This window comes from Anolis sagrei, chromosome 4 (genome assembly GCF_037176765.1).
Source record: "Anolis sagrei isolate rAnoSag1 chromosome 4, rAnoSag1.mat, whole genome shotgun sequence".
Lineage (NCBI taxonomy): Eukaryota > Metazoa > Chordata > Lepidosauria > Squamata > Dactyloidae > Anolis > Anolis sagrei.
In genome coordinates, this window is record NC_090024.1 from 102,203,449 (window position 1) to 102,217,561 (window position 14,113).

General features: G+C 38.1%; 1 protein-coding gene across 1 annotated transcript in view; it reads left to right on the top strand.

The window, feature by feature from the left end:
- Nucleotides 1–14,113, top strand: part of DNAH5 (dynein axonemal heavy chain 5) — a 209,979-nt gene that overhangs the window by 177,661 nt on the left and 18,205 nt on the right. The window contains exons 68-75 of the mRNA XM_067467539.1: nucleotides 1,806–1,920; nucleotides 6,098–6,288; nucleotides 7,235–7,356; nucleotides 7,913–8,062; nucleotides 8,900–9,145; nucleotides 10,019–10,238; nucleotides 10,469–10,674; nucleotides 11,885–12,088. Coding sequence (XP_067323640.1) covers nucleotides 1,806–1,920; nucleotides 6,098–6,288; nucleotides 7,235–7,356; nucleotides 7,913–8,062; nucleotides 8,900–9,145; nucleotides 10,019–10,238; nucleotides 10,469–10,674; nucleotides 11,885–12,088 — 1,454 coding nt within the window. The remainder of the gene's footprint in view (nucleotides 1–1,805; nucleotides 1,921–6,097; nucleotides 6,289–7,234; nucleotides 7,357–7,912; nucleotides 8,063–8,899; nucleotides 9,146–10,018; nucleotides 10,239–10,468; nucleotides 10,675–11,884; nucleotides 12,089–14,113) is intronic.

A 14,113-nucleotide genomic window follows, 5' to 3' on the forward strand; every position in this document is an offset into this window, starting at 1 on the left:
TTAGGCACAAAATACTCATTTGAAAAATGCCCCAACTGTCAATCATCTCCAAAAACTCTTCAATTTTTAAAAATAGTTTTACAATGCTGCGATACACTGCCTCAGAGTCTGACAGAGTCTCTTTCTTTGGAGGTTTTTAAACAGAGGCTGGACTGCTTTGATTGTGTGTCAAGAGGTTAGACTGGATGGCCCTCATGGTCTCTTCTGACTCTATTATTCTGATTCTCACCTGTGACAAAAATATTGAAAGTATTCATTATTGCTTGCAAAAAAAAAGAGAAGGAAATTGAGATTGATATTTCTAGGTTAGTAAGTCATTAGAACTCTAACCAGGAACCAATAACTAAAACTAGATTTTTATTGAATGTCCACTGAATCTTCAGAAAGTAATATGAACTCCAGCTTGGTTCTGGAATGCATTAGATATTAGGCTTGGGCGGTTTCGTTCATTAATTTCGTAATTCGTTATTAATTCGTATTTAAATTAGCTTACGATCCAATATTGAGCCATGCTGGAATAGTGTGAGAGTAATTAAGATTCGAAAAAATTTTTTAAATTTATTTCGTAATGATTTTGAAATTATTTCGTAATTAATTCGTAATTATTTTGTAATTATTTTCGCATGTCTGGTGCAAGTTTTATAGTTGTTGTTTGTTTTATCACACCAACAATCAACAACAGAGGGGGAGGGAAGCTTCAGAAGTTCCTCTTGTCCCATTTGGAGGGTTTTTTTAGCATATTGCGCAATCTTGTCCGCCATTAACGAATCGATTCGTAATTTTACGAAATTTCGTAAATTTCAAAAAATTTTAAAGGAAAATTTCAGAATTATTAAAAAAAAAACGAAACGCAAGGGCCCCCTAAAAACAAAACGAGTTTAGAACCAATTTTTTTCGTGGTTACCCAAGCCTATTATATATCTATGTTTTGGCATGCAGCAATGCAAACCAGAACCTCATGTTCTTAATTTCCTATCCTGTAATTCTCATTCCCCAAATAAAACGAGGTTGTAAGATGGGCATCCAGAAGGCTGAAAATAATTTTTCAAGTTTGATAGACTTCTTAGTCACATTAAAAAAATAGATCCAGGGTGTGACATGAGGATATGTCTCAATTAATTCTGTCACCCCACTTTTCTAGTTCATCTTAAAATGTACCAGTCTATCTCTTTGTGCCTCCCATTTGTCCCCATCATACCTCAGTTGTTGCCAACTGAGTTAGAAGTACAAAGTTGTTTGCATTCAGTTCACTCAGCAGGGTGAGTAGCATGAATTAAATCTTACCCAGTAAACTAAGGAAATCTTGGAGCCTGTCCTAGCTTATTTTTCCTTTCTCAGTAATGATTGATGACATCTTGACCATACTCTGATCCTGCTTGGCCACACATGCCCCAGTTTTCATCTGTGAAATGTTGAAGCATATGATATGTGTTTTTAAAAATCTTGTGCTCAGGCTCCTGGAAACAGGAATTTTATACCATTGCTGTGCTCAATAAATATTTCTATGACTCTGTGACATGGTATATTGGTTTAATTCCATTTGTAGAGCTTCGAGGCAGCAGTAACAAAAAAGATGGCAAACTGCAATGTTTGAAAGCTGAATTGTTGCAAATCAGGAAAGGAAAGCAAGTTTGTTTTTTTTTTAAAGAATGAAATGAAAATGAAATGAACTATGCAGTGAGACTTGTTGCATGCTGTTTTAATCATGAAAGATATATTACTAATATTATATATATCAGATACAGATATAAGTAATGTAGTTGTTTATATCCTGCATTGATCAAATCCAATCTTCTTCTCTTCAGTTGCAACAAGAGGCAGCATTCTCTATTTCCTGATAACAGAGATGAGTATGGTCAATGTCATGTATCAAACTTCACTTCGGCAGTTTTTGGGTCTGTTTGATCTTTCACTTGCCAGGTAACAACGCTTAAATAAGTCTTCTGGACATTGGTTTAATCAAATAGACACTTTTGAAGTAACTGGAGTGGAGGGAGAGATCTGTATTTCACAAGTCAACTGTGATCTCCATTGTCCTGTAGATGGCAATTCTCAAATAGGTTCTGCATGTTTTTGAAGCATTGCCAATAAAAATAAACTCTACTAAATTTCTTTGACCGGAGATGTCAGTTGGATTGAAGTGAACAGTTCAAATTGTGATCAAAATATCTCTAATGGCCCGTTTGTAACTTCCTGCATGGTCAGCATTTTCTTCAATATTCTTTGCCGCAGAAATACATAATAAGCTAATGCTTTCATTATGGTTATTGTTAAACACACAGTTTCTCCTAACTTTTTAAATACTGTGGAGATATTGAAAGGCAAGGCAACCCCTGAAGCTCACAAATTGATAGACATAGGGCAAAGGAAGAAAATCAGGAATGAGCCAAGTAAGTACTAGAGTAATATTATTTCTTTGGATATTGAATAAGATCTGCTTGATCTCCCCCTTTAGGGTCATTCCATGGTTTATTTTGCATACCAATTTTCTGATAAATAAAAATTTGGTTCTTAGAAGCATATCCATCTTTAGGAGAAATTCATAGCTTCCTTGGGTGGGAAAGTAGAACATTTTTTATAAAATGAATGAACCTGGATATAATTTTAGATAGTGTACTAACTTACTCAGCATGGACTAGTGGGACACTTTGTCTGGGCTTTCTGATAAGGTCATGTGTGACCATGGGTGACCCACATTCTTTCATCCTAGAAAGAAGGCAAAAGTAGCCCCCAATGAATAAATATTGCATAGAAAACCCTGCAATAGATTCACCTTAGGATCATCATAAGTTGGAAATGAGTTTAAGGCACAAAAAACCCAATAAGAAAATAAATTGAAATAAACAGAACATAAATAAATCAAAACCAAAGCAAATTCAACAAATATAGAAAGAAAATACTATCCATGAAAATCCGTTTTTGTGTTTTATCTTTATGTTAGCTTAAAATAGTGAAGAGTAGAGACATCACACTGTTAACGAAGATCCACATAGTTAAAGCAATGAGAGCTCGGCCATAAGGAAGGCTGAGTGAAGGAAGATAGATGCTTTTGAACTGTTGCATTGGAGGACAATTCTGAGAGTGTCTTGGACCGCAAGAAGATCCAACCAGTCCATACTTCAGGAAATAAAGCCCAACTGCTCATTGGAGGGAAGGATATTATAGGCAGAGATGAAGTACTATGGCCACATAACAGGAAGACAGGAAAGCTTGGAGAAAATAATGATGGTGGGGAAAATGGAAGGAAAAAGGAAGAGGGGCAAACCAAGGGCAAGATGGATGGATGGTATCCTTGAAGTGACTAGGTTGACTTTGAAGGAACTGGGGTGGCCACAACCGATAGGGAGCTCTGGCATGGGCTGGTCCATGAGGTCACAAAGAGTCAGAAGCAACTGTATGAATAAACAATGACATAGCTTAAAATTCCCTGAGTAGAATTAATAAAAGATATTGTGCTAACATGGATTTTGCTGTAGTTGATGTTGCCACACATTGCCCACACATTTTTGTGAGGACACATCTTTAAATTTCTGCATTGATTTTATGCCCTTTTATTAAGTTAGGTTGGAAAAACTTTGACAGGTCTAGGGGCTTATTTTCTGTCTTGGAACTTGCCAGTTGTCCATAGCTGGGCCCATAACCTATTATTTTAAATATATTAGATTTGGTGGATATATTTAAAACAACACTGAAGGTGCACTACGGGTTCTTTTGTGATGTTAAAAGAGTGCAAGAGGACTCTTCAATATGTTTAAAACCCAAAGCATTAGTTTTGAAACCTCTCCCTTATTCTTTTGCTTTGAAAAGAGGGCTGTCTGAAGAAACTGGAGGTGGGACAATTATCAGGGGCTTTAAAAGCAGCCTTCAGAGAGGCTACATTGTGATCTGAGGATTGCTCTTTACACACTGCCAAGTAAATCTTTGATTATTTCCACCTACCCCAGGGACTCATTGGGAGAAGGGAGAGGGATTGCAGGGCAACGTCATGAAAGGAAACAAAAATCCTCTTAGGTTCTCTGCTGCCATAATAAGTAAGAGCTTGAGCTTCATTCTGCATTCAGGGGCTTGAGCTTACATTCTGTCAGTCGGCAAAAATTCTTCAAAGCAAGCTGCATGTCTATGATGGCACCCAGAGGGATGGAGAGGCACCAGTTAGCCAGAAGCAAGATGCCCTCATAGAAGAGAGGTTGATATTCTCCTCCTTTGGAGGTCTTTAAACAGATGAGAATCTCTTAGATGTGTTTGAGTTGTGTATTCCTGCACGGCAGTGGACTAGATGCCCTCCCTGGGGTCCCTTCCAACTCTACTTATACAATTCATGCTTCTGCCATGTGAATAGCAGGCAACAATAACTGATTTTATCAAGTCTCTCTGTTTCTATGTGTACATACATTCGTTTTGCTCATTGTTGCTCATTGTTTTTGTTTTATTGATGTGTTGTTGGGCTTGGTCTCATGTAAGCCGCTCCGAATCCCCTTAGGGAGATGGTGGTGGGGTATAAATGAATTATTATTATTATTATTATTATTATTATTATTATTATTATTATTATTCCTCCTTAAGGAGTGTGCATTCCATTGTATGGCACTGGTGGGTATATGGTAGAGAATTATGTTCCAACTCATCCTATGACAGGAAGGCCATGTTTGACTCAGTGGTGCCAAACAAATCCATAGCATGTAAAGGGTAAGAATAATGAATAAGCTATCCAAATTTGTAAGATTTTAGATGATAACTTCATATTATGTACCGTATAAGCCAACCCGAATATAAGCCGAGGCACCAAATTTTACCACAAAAAAACCTGGAAAAACGTATTGACTCGAGTATAAGCCGAGGGTAGGAAATGCAGCAGCTACTGGTAAATTTCAAAATAAAAATAGATACAATACAATTACATTAATTGAGGCATCAGTAGGTTAAATGTTTTGAATATTTACATAAAACTATAATTTAAGATAAGACTGTGGAACTCTGATTAAACCATTATTCTAACCTTCTTCAATGTAAATGTGCTTGCATATCCTTCCAATAAAAATAGAGTAAAATAACAAATGTAATATTACTACTACTAATAATAGAGTAAAATAATGGAAATGTAATAATAACAATAATAATAGAGTAAAATAATAAATATAATAAAACAATAGTAAAGTAGAATGATCAATGTAATAACAACAACCATAACAATGCATTTATTATGTATTTCTAACAGGGTAAAATAATAAATAGCCTTGACTCGAATATAAGCCGAGCGGGACATTTCAGCCTAAAAAAAAAGGCTGAAAAACTAGGCTTATACTCGAGTATATACAGCAATTGTTAACACAGTACTCAGTCAATTTTTAAATTTCTTAGGGCTATATATACATTGTTTTATTTGTTCTATCAAAACTAGTACATATGAAGCTGTCATACTGAGAGTCACGTTGAATTAAATGATTGCTGACAGTGTTTCTAGTAATACCTATAGCAACTCCAGGGAAATCTCTAGTTGTGTAACTGGCATTTTTACTGGAGGAAAGTCGAGCTGCTAACAGGTTCCCCATTACCATGGAAAACATTACCAATCAGCATGGTTTGCTCTTTTTCAAGAGCCATTTTACATTAAGTTGTACTGAACTGTAAAAACCTTAAAACAAATAGCAGATGTTTTGGTTTTTTTCCCCAGTGTGCATGCATGTTATTCATTAGTATTCTGTTTTCAGTGGCTTCTTACCTATTGAAGGGTTTTACAGAAACAATGTGAGCTCAGACCAGACAGGAAGGAATAAATTATCAAAGGAACGAAATATGAGGAAGCCCCAGATATTGTACTTTTCAGTGCCTTAATGAGAGGCTTTAACTCCTAGCAGATCAAATGCATCTAAGCCTAGTAGGCACTCTTTTGGTTTATTTTGACTGAAAAACATTTAGTGTCATGTTGACGTGATCTCTGAATTTCTGCTTGCTTCTCTGGTATTTTAGGATTATAAAGTGCAGCTCTGAAAGTCTTGCTTCTTTTTGGAGGGCATGGGGAGAGGGCACTTTCTAAAGCATTTAACCAAAGACACTCAATTACCCTTTTATTTTTCTCTCCTTTCCCTCCTTTGAATAGGTCTGTCAAGAGTCCAATTACAAGCAAGAGAATAGCAAATATCATTGAGCATATGACCTATGAAGTATATAAGTATGCTGCACGAGGGCTTTATGAGGAGCACAAGTTCTTGTTCACTTTACTACTTACCTTGAAGATTGACTTGCAGCGAGGCAGAGTGAAGCATGAAGAGTTCCTGACACTGATTAAAGGTCATAGCCGGTGTCTAAGATGCACAGTTTGTTTAATATTTTAGTTCCCTGCAGGATTCACATTCTGGTTAGCATCTTGTTAGTAACATGCACTTGCAAAAATATTGAACATACTATCCTGCTCTTCCTCCGCTCATGGCATGCTCTCTCTAGCATGTTCTTTCCAAGTTCATGGCATGCTAGACTTCATCTGCACATATACAAGAGCCCTCTCTGCACATAATTCTATGATAACAACCACTGTGCAAGCATAAAGGACAAAGCACGAATAATAGGTGGGGAAGTGAAAAGTCAGCAACATGACCCATCAATAGAAAATAAAATTTCTAATCATTTTCTAATGCCCTGATTAGGCCTGGGTAACAACAGAAAAATTTGTTTCTAAAATCGATTCGTTTTTTGGGGTTTTTTGTGTTTCGATATTTAAAAGAATTCCGATTTTTTTTTTAAAAAAAAGTTCGATATTTACGAAATTTCGTAAATGGTAAAAAAATTACAAAACAATAACGAAACATTAACGAAACAATACCGAATCGATTCGTTAATGGCGGACGCGACCATGCAATACACTAAAAAACCTCCAAATGGGACAGGGGGAACTTCTGAAGCTTCCCTCTCCCTCTGTTGTTGACTGTTGGTGTGATATTATAATTTTTTTTCACTAATTAAACAAAAAACAACTATAAAACTTGCCCCAGACATGCGGAAATAATAACGAAACGACCTCAAACCAATAACAAAACGAATACATAACGAAATACGAAGCATTTACGAAACAAATTGAAAAATTCGTTTCATTTTTAAGTTGCTCCAGAATGGTTCGTTATCACTTCGTTAACAAAAAAATAACGAATTTTTAACGAATTACGAATTAACGAAACGAAACTGCCCAGCCCTAGCCCTGATATGTCTTCATAAACATTTTTCTCCTCTCCCTTCTTCGCAGGTGGTGCTTCATTAGATTTGAAAGCTTGTCCTCCTAAACCAGCAAAATGGATCCTGGATATGACTTGGTTGAACTTGGTCGAACTTAGTAAGCTGAGACAATTCTCGGATGTACTTGACCAAGTAGGTTACTGATATAAATCAAGATTAAGTAGCATGGAATATTTAGTCTTCTAATGTGAGTCTATAGATACTGTAATCCTACATGAGTTTTTCAAAAAATTGCTGATGTCAACCTGCCTCAAAATGCTATCTGTTGGTTGTAGGACAAATCACATGCTTATGTTTGTGAAGAAAAATTGAGAAGTTACTTGGTCATGAATAGCAGTTGCAAGTACGATTTTTAAAAAAGGGAAACGATCTACAATTAGTGGGTTGTTGTAGGTTTTTTCAGGCTATATGGCCATGTTCTAGAGGCATTCTTTCTTGATGTTTCGTTTGCATCTATGGCAAGCATCCTCAAGTTCACTACCTCTGAGGATGCTTGCCATAGATGCAGGTGAAATGTCAGGAGATAATGCCTCTAGAACATGGCCATATAGCCCCCAAAAAACCTACAACAACCCAGTGATTCTGGCCATGAAAGCCTTGGACAATACGATCTACAATTAAATTATGTGAAACTAAAAATTCTTCCTTTTGGTGGAAGGTATTAAATATCTTTCCAATTCATTAACAGATCTCACGAACAGAGAAACAGTGGAAAATTTGGTTTGACAAGGAGAAACCAGAAGAAGAACATGTTCCCAGTGGTTATGACCAAGCTCTGGATTGTTTCAGACGTCTTCTTCTTATAAGGTCTTGGTGTCCAGATAGAACTATTGCTCAGGTAGGCAATTTTTTTTGACAAAGATGGGAATAAATATCACCAGATGATAGGTAGTCTAAACTTTAGACAATTCTCATTCAAAGTCTAGATTAGACTAGAGCAACATATAGCCTGTGGGCTGCATGCAGCCTCCCAAAGGATTTTAGGTGGCTCACGACAGTTGCCAGGTGTTGCTTGCCTTGGGCAGTAACAATGTGGCCACCAATGCCTGAGCAAGCCTCCATGTGGTCCTTCTTCCCTAAAACCAAGACCAAGAACAGAAACCAGGGCCCATTACCCAGACTGCAGCACTGCATCCTCTTACTCTGAGATAGGAAAAACTCAGGATGCTGTCCCTTTTCTGCCTGGCAGCTTGGGTACCCTTGGGTGGCATATGGAATCAATCTGTACCAGCTCTGCAGTGCTTGGAAATGAGCACACTGAACTCCAAATAACACATGCAGGGAGGGAGGAGGCTCAGAGGTGGCTTCCATGGTGGCCATGGAAAGCCTCACATTCAAGGTTGTTGGAAGGATGACAAGAGCTTCATGGCCAAGGTTCCCAAGGGCAAGGTGCCGTCCAATTCCAGTCCTGGGCATGTAGCCTGAGGAAGTCTGGCCTATTTTAATTCTGGCCCCTATCTACTGCCAAGTTTTGCAAATCTGGTCTAGATGTTCTAATTGAAATTTTCTAATCACAAAATGTTGAAATTCCTTTACTCCAATCTATTCTTTAATTTTTTAAAAAACCTAAAGTAATACGAACCTAGAAAGAAATAATCAATAACAGTTTTTTTCCTGTCTTCATTGTTAAATAAATGTAAAAAAATTGTGCTTAATCAGTCTTTGATTTCACTAGGCTAGGAAGTACATTACGGATACCATGGGGGAAAAATATGCAGAAGGAGTCATCTTGGATTTGGAGAAGACTTGGGAAGAATCTGACCCACGCACCCCTCTTATCTGTTTCCTTTCAATGGGCTCTGATCCTACCGATTCCATCATTGCTTTGGGCAAAAGACTGAAGATTGAGACTCGCTATGTTTCTATGGGTCAAGGGCAAGAGGTCCATGCCCGCAAACTCCTACAGCAAACTATGGCAAATGTAAGGCAAAATCTGAATTATTTTCAAGAACAAGCCAAGATTTGAATTTTTCAAGACATTGCCATCAACCTAGAGGAGGCAGAAACATAGGCTATGTGACCAGTTAACAATTCCTATTTGTCATCCTAAAAAGTAAAGATAGAATGATTTCGGTCCAATAGCATACTAACAGTAGAACAGTTGTCTTTGAAAATTCTTTAACTACTTCCTAAAAGTAACCAGTTCACATGTCCTCACAGGTACAGTAAGCCCTCCACTTTTGTGAAGGATAGGGGTGAAAGGCCTTTAAAAAAAGTGCAAAAGCTATGAATGAATACTGATTTTTTTAAAACACGAGAGATTCTGTGGTCAGAATCCTGGATGTTGATCGTAGAGTTGTGCTGGAGGACCTATAGATTCCTAGAGAAATGTTCTTTCTAAGAATTTCACAGTCCTCCAGTGCAACTCTATGGTCTGCTTCCAGCCAGCATTGATCATAGAGTTATACTGAAAAACCTAGAGATTCCTAGAGAAAAATGTGAATAAAATCTGCAAAAGTTAAATCCTCAAATGAAGAAGGTCAGTTGTTCTGTGTTTGTGGTTTAATAATAAACCATGTATATTTGTTCAGAAAATCATCCCCAAAGCAACATTCACTTTTTGAGTGTTTGAACACTTCAAGAAGAAGATAAAGGAGGTCTACACTTGAGCCCAGTTGGCCCCATTATAAAGCCCCCTTGGTGATTGACAGAAACAACATTTAATGGGTCAGCATTATGGGGATGTAAATGTACAATGTCTCTGGCAAATAATGGCAATGCAATTAATGTTTGGGATTGTGTTGATTTCTATAATGAAAATCTAACCAAGTTCTGTCTTTCTCTCTTTTTTTAGGGTGGATGGGCACTTCTACAAAACTGCCATCTAGGTCTTGACTTTATGGATGAGTTGATGGACACTGTTGTGGAAACAGAGACTGTGCATGAAGCTTTCCGCTTGTGGATGACCACAGAGGTTCACAAGCATTTCCCTATAACCCTTCTACAAATGTCTATTAAATTCACCAATGAGCCTCCCCAAGGACTCAAAGCTGGCTTAAAGAGGACCTATGGGGGTGAGTGACTTGTCCTTTTTCAATTACTTGTCATGTATGTCCACTTAACTTTAGAACTATAAAAACTCATGTGCCCAAATTCTTCTAGAATTTGACTTGTGTATCTCCATACTTTTTAGGGATCTTGTTTAGTCAAATTATTTTCTGCCTTGGGTTCTTCAGTGATGTGGTATATGAAATAGGTCTAAATGCATGGTTTGTGGTAATATCAATCAATGACTTTTTAACAGGTGTGAGTCAGGATCTCTTAGATATTAGCAACATGACACAATGGAAACCAATGCTATATGCTGTAGCCTTCCTACACTCCACAGTCCAAGAAAGAAGGAAATTTGGACCTCTTGGATGGAACATACCCTATGAGTTCAATCAAGCTGACTTCAATGCCACCGTACAGTTTGTTCAGAACCACTTGGATGATATGGACATGAAAAAGGTACTTGGCACAACTTTGCTGAGAGTAAATGTCTGGCAGCTTATATGATACTTTCTTTAGATTAGTGGTTCTCAACCTGGGGGTCTCGACCCCCAGGGGGGTTGCTTGCCCATTTCAGAGAGGTCGTGAGGCCGACTCCGTTGGCTCCACCCCAAGGGTGCGGGGCAGGCAAGGGGTCCTCCGCACGAGGCCTGGCCTCGCGCAAAGCCCGCCTCACCTGCCTCGCATTCTTGCCATCTGGGAGTTTTGTGTGGAGGTCTCAGTGGTCTGTGGAAGTCAGGGCTGAATCGGTTGAAGGTACTGCAAATCCATATTTTTTCTGATTAAACATGATGCTTTAATTATGTTGAATTTGTAACAATTAAAACACATCCTTCATATCAGATATTTACATTACAATTTGTAACAGTAGCAAAATTACAGGTATAAAGGAGCAACAAAAATAATTTTATGGTTGGGGGTCACCACAACATGAGGAACCATATTTAGGGGTCCTGGTATTAGAAAGGTTGAGAACCATTGCTTTATATAATGAGACTGGCCAAATTGTTTCAATAAAATATGATGTTCCTGTAACTGGAAATAAACTGATACTTGAAAGGGCCACCATGTTTAATGGGTTTGGATTGAAAGTGAGGAATCCACCTTCTCCATCCTTTACACCAGCTTTGTAGGTTTAGCAGCAGAGTAATGGATATTAGGCATAAGCTGAAGGTGATGACAAATTAAGATAGTGTAGTGGTCCCAGAAAAAAGAGAGATGTAAACCAACCCTTATTAGAGGGCCAACTTCATATTGCCCATAGAAGTATCCTTCCTGGAGTGAAAGCCAACCATTCTCAGGCTCAGGAGAAGATCCATGTGTTGGCATTCTTCCAACTTCTGTCCTAGAAGCATTCTGTGGCTAAAATCACAACATATCACACCTCTTCACTCATTCTGCAGTTGAAAAATAGGACCACAATGAGTGGTAAATGCTCTCATGTCCTAAGAAGGACAAAGAAAGAGAGATTCGCAGTTCCAGTTTGACTCAAATTGGTTCAGAATTAGTTCTGAGGTGGGTGTTCCTCCATCACAATATAGGACCCTCAGCATTTCAAGATTTTCAAAACCAGCCTTTATAAAGCATGTCATATAAAGAGAATACATTTACCTGCATGTAGCTCCATAAAAACATATTATAACTTTCTTTTGTCTCTGCTTTGTTTTAGGGTGTGTCTTGGAATACTGTTCGTTACATGATAGGGGAGATCCAGTATGGTGGGAGAGTCACCGATGACTATGACAAGAGGTTGCTTAACACATTTGCTAAAGTGTGGTTCAGTGAAACTATGTTCAGTCATGACTTCTCTTTCTACAAAGGCTACAGCATACCCAAGTGCACTGCAGTGGATCAATATCTTCAGTACATACAGGTCTGTGTCATTAACAATGCTATATAACAGAAAACTTTTGTATTTTTGAGAGAGACTGAGCTGGAATTGGCTAAATATAAACTTCTTTCTTGCACATAATTTGAACCCTGGTGTGATTTGTCCTTAAGGAAGCTTCCTGTAGAGATATTGAGAGAGGAAATCCAAGGGTATACATAAAGAATTCTCAAATGAACTAGATGGGTAAAATCTGTGTCCTAGCAGACAATATTTCAATATTATGTATTGTATCTTCTGAAAGGAGATATTCTACAATAGATTTCCACAATTTGGGGTCCTCCAGTTATATTAGACGGTATCTTCTCTCATCCCTAGCTGATGGGTGTGCTATTTGGGGATGTTGGATGTCATAACCTAAAGTTAAAACTATCAAACAAACTAACAAACAAACTCAAGGTAGTTAAAATATAAACCAGCAAGAAAAGCAAACACATCTATACCGGATGGCACTCTTTCTGAAATGAAAATGAAACTGGCAGGTGACGGCTGATGGTAATCTACTGATTTCCAAGTTTTCCCAAGAAAAACAAAATAACATTAAGCAACATGGGAAGATTTGGAAAATGCACAAATACACTCTACATTTATGCTTTGAACACTTGAAAGATCTAGACAAATATTAAGTGTTGTTACTAAGTATTATTCTCTGCTTCATGTAATAGTCTCCTGTGTATATGAAAATATCTCTATGGAAGACATTATTAAATAATTTCTATGATTCTGTGGGGCTTCTGTGTGTGTGTGCATAATACAGGCATACCTCAGTTAACAAAACCTCTGACAGAGAAACACTTTGTATTTTCACACACACACTTTTTCTTGTATTCTTGAAGACTTTCATGGCGGAACCACTGGGTTTCTGTGAGTTTTATGGGCTATATGGCCATATTCCTGTAGCAATCTCTCCTGACGTTTCACTTGCATCTGTGGCTGGCATCTTCAGAGGTTCCTCTGAAGATGCCAGCCACAGGTTCAGGTGAAATGTCAGGAGGGAATGCTACAGGAACATAGCCATACAGCTCGAAAAACTCACAGGATCCTTTTCCTTCTTTTTATCAGTCTAGCGGAGAGCTTTTTTGTAGCCAACATTCACATTGGGAGGATACTGAAGGGTTGAAGGAATACAGACTTTCAATGTTATGTTGTAGTAGCAGGTTGTAGTGAACAATGAATAAAGCTTGAGTTGGGAAAGAATGGGATTCTGCTGTAGACAGTTCCACTATAACCTCATGTGCCGCATACAGCAGGCAAGGTAAATAGCAACAGCTTCCAGAGGCTCTCTCTGAGCATGCATGAACTCCAAAACGGAAAGCTGGGAAGAGCAGATAAGCTTATTTATTTATTTATTTATTTACTATTCTTGTATACCGCCGTATCTCAAGCCCGAGGGCGACTCACGGCGGTTTCCAGACAGTAAACAACAAGACACTAAAAACAGCAGCAAGCAATATACCATGACAATTAAACTACACAATTCTATTACTAGCAATTAACAACATCAATACATAGTTTGCCTTACCTTCTGTCCTTAGCAGGCCCATAGCCAGGATTTTGTTTCGGGGGGAGTTGAGTATGATTCGGGGGGGGGGGGGGGCTGAGTCTGAGTGAAAGAGCGTCTACCCTAGCAAAACTTTTGTATCTTTACCCCAATACCCTCATGCATATAGGATATATTGAGCATGCTGATCGGATCATGATATGAATAAACATAACAGTTTAAATAATTTACCAGTAAGGCCTTCTCGCGGACCATCATGAGAATTTCGGGGGGGGGGGGGCTGAAGCTACATGCCTGGTCCTCAGCATGCTAGTAAAGCTGTTAAGTGTGGTCCCAAAAAAAGAAGTCATAGGAAAAGCAGAGCCTGGTGAAAATTTCATCCCAAGAATACATTTTAGAGACAGCTTTCAAGTAGTCTCTAGATTATTCAAAATGTTTTTGTTACTTATGCAAGACTTACCTTAGCTGGCTGTTTCATTTCACATATATTAACCTGAATTTTAAAAATG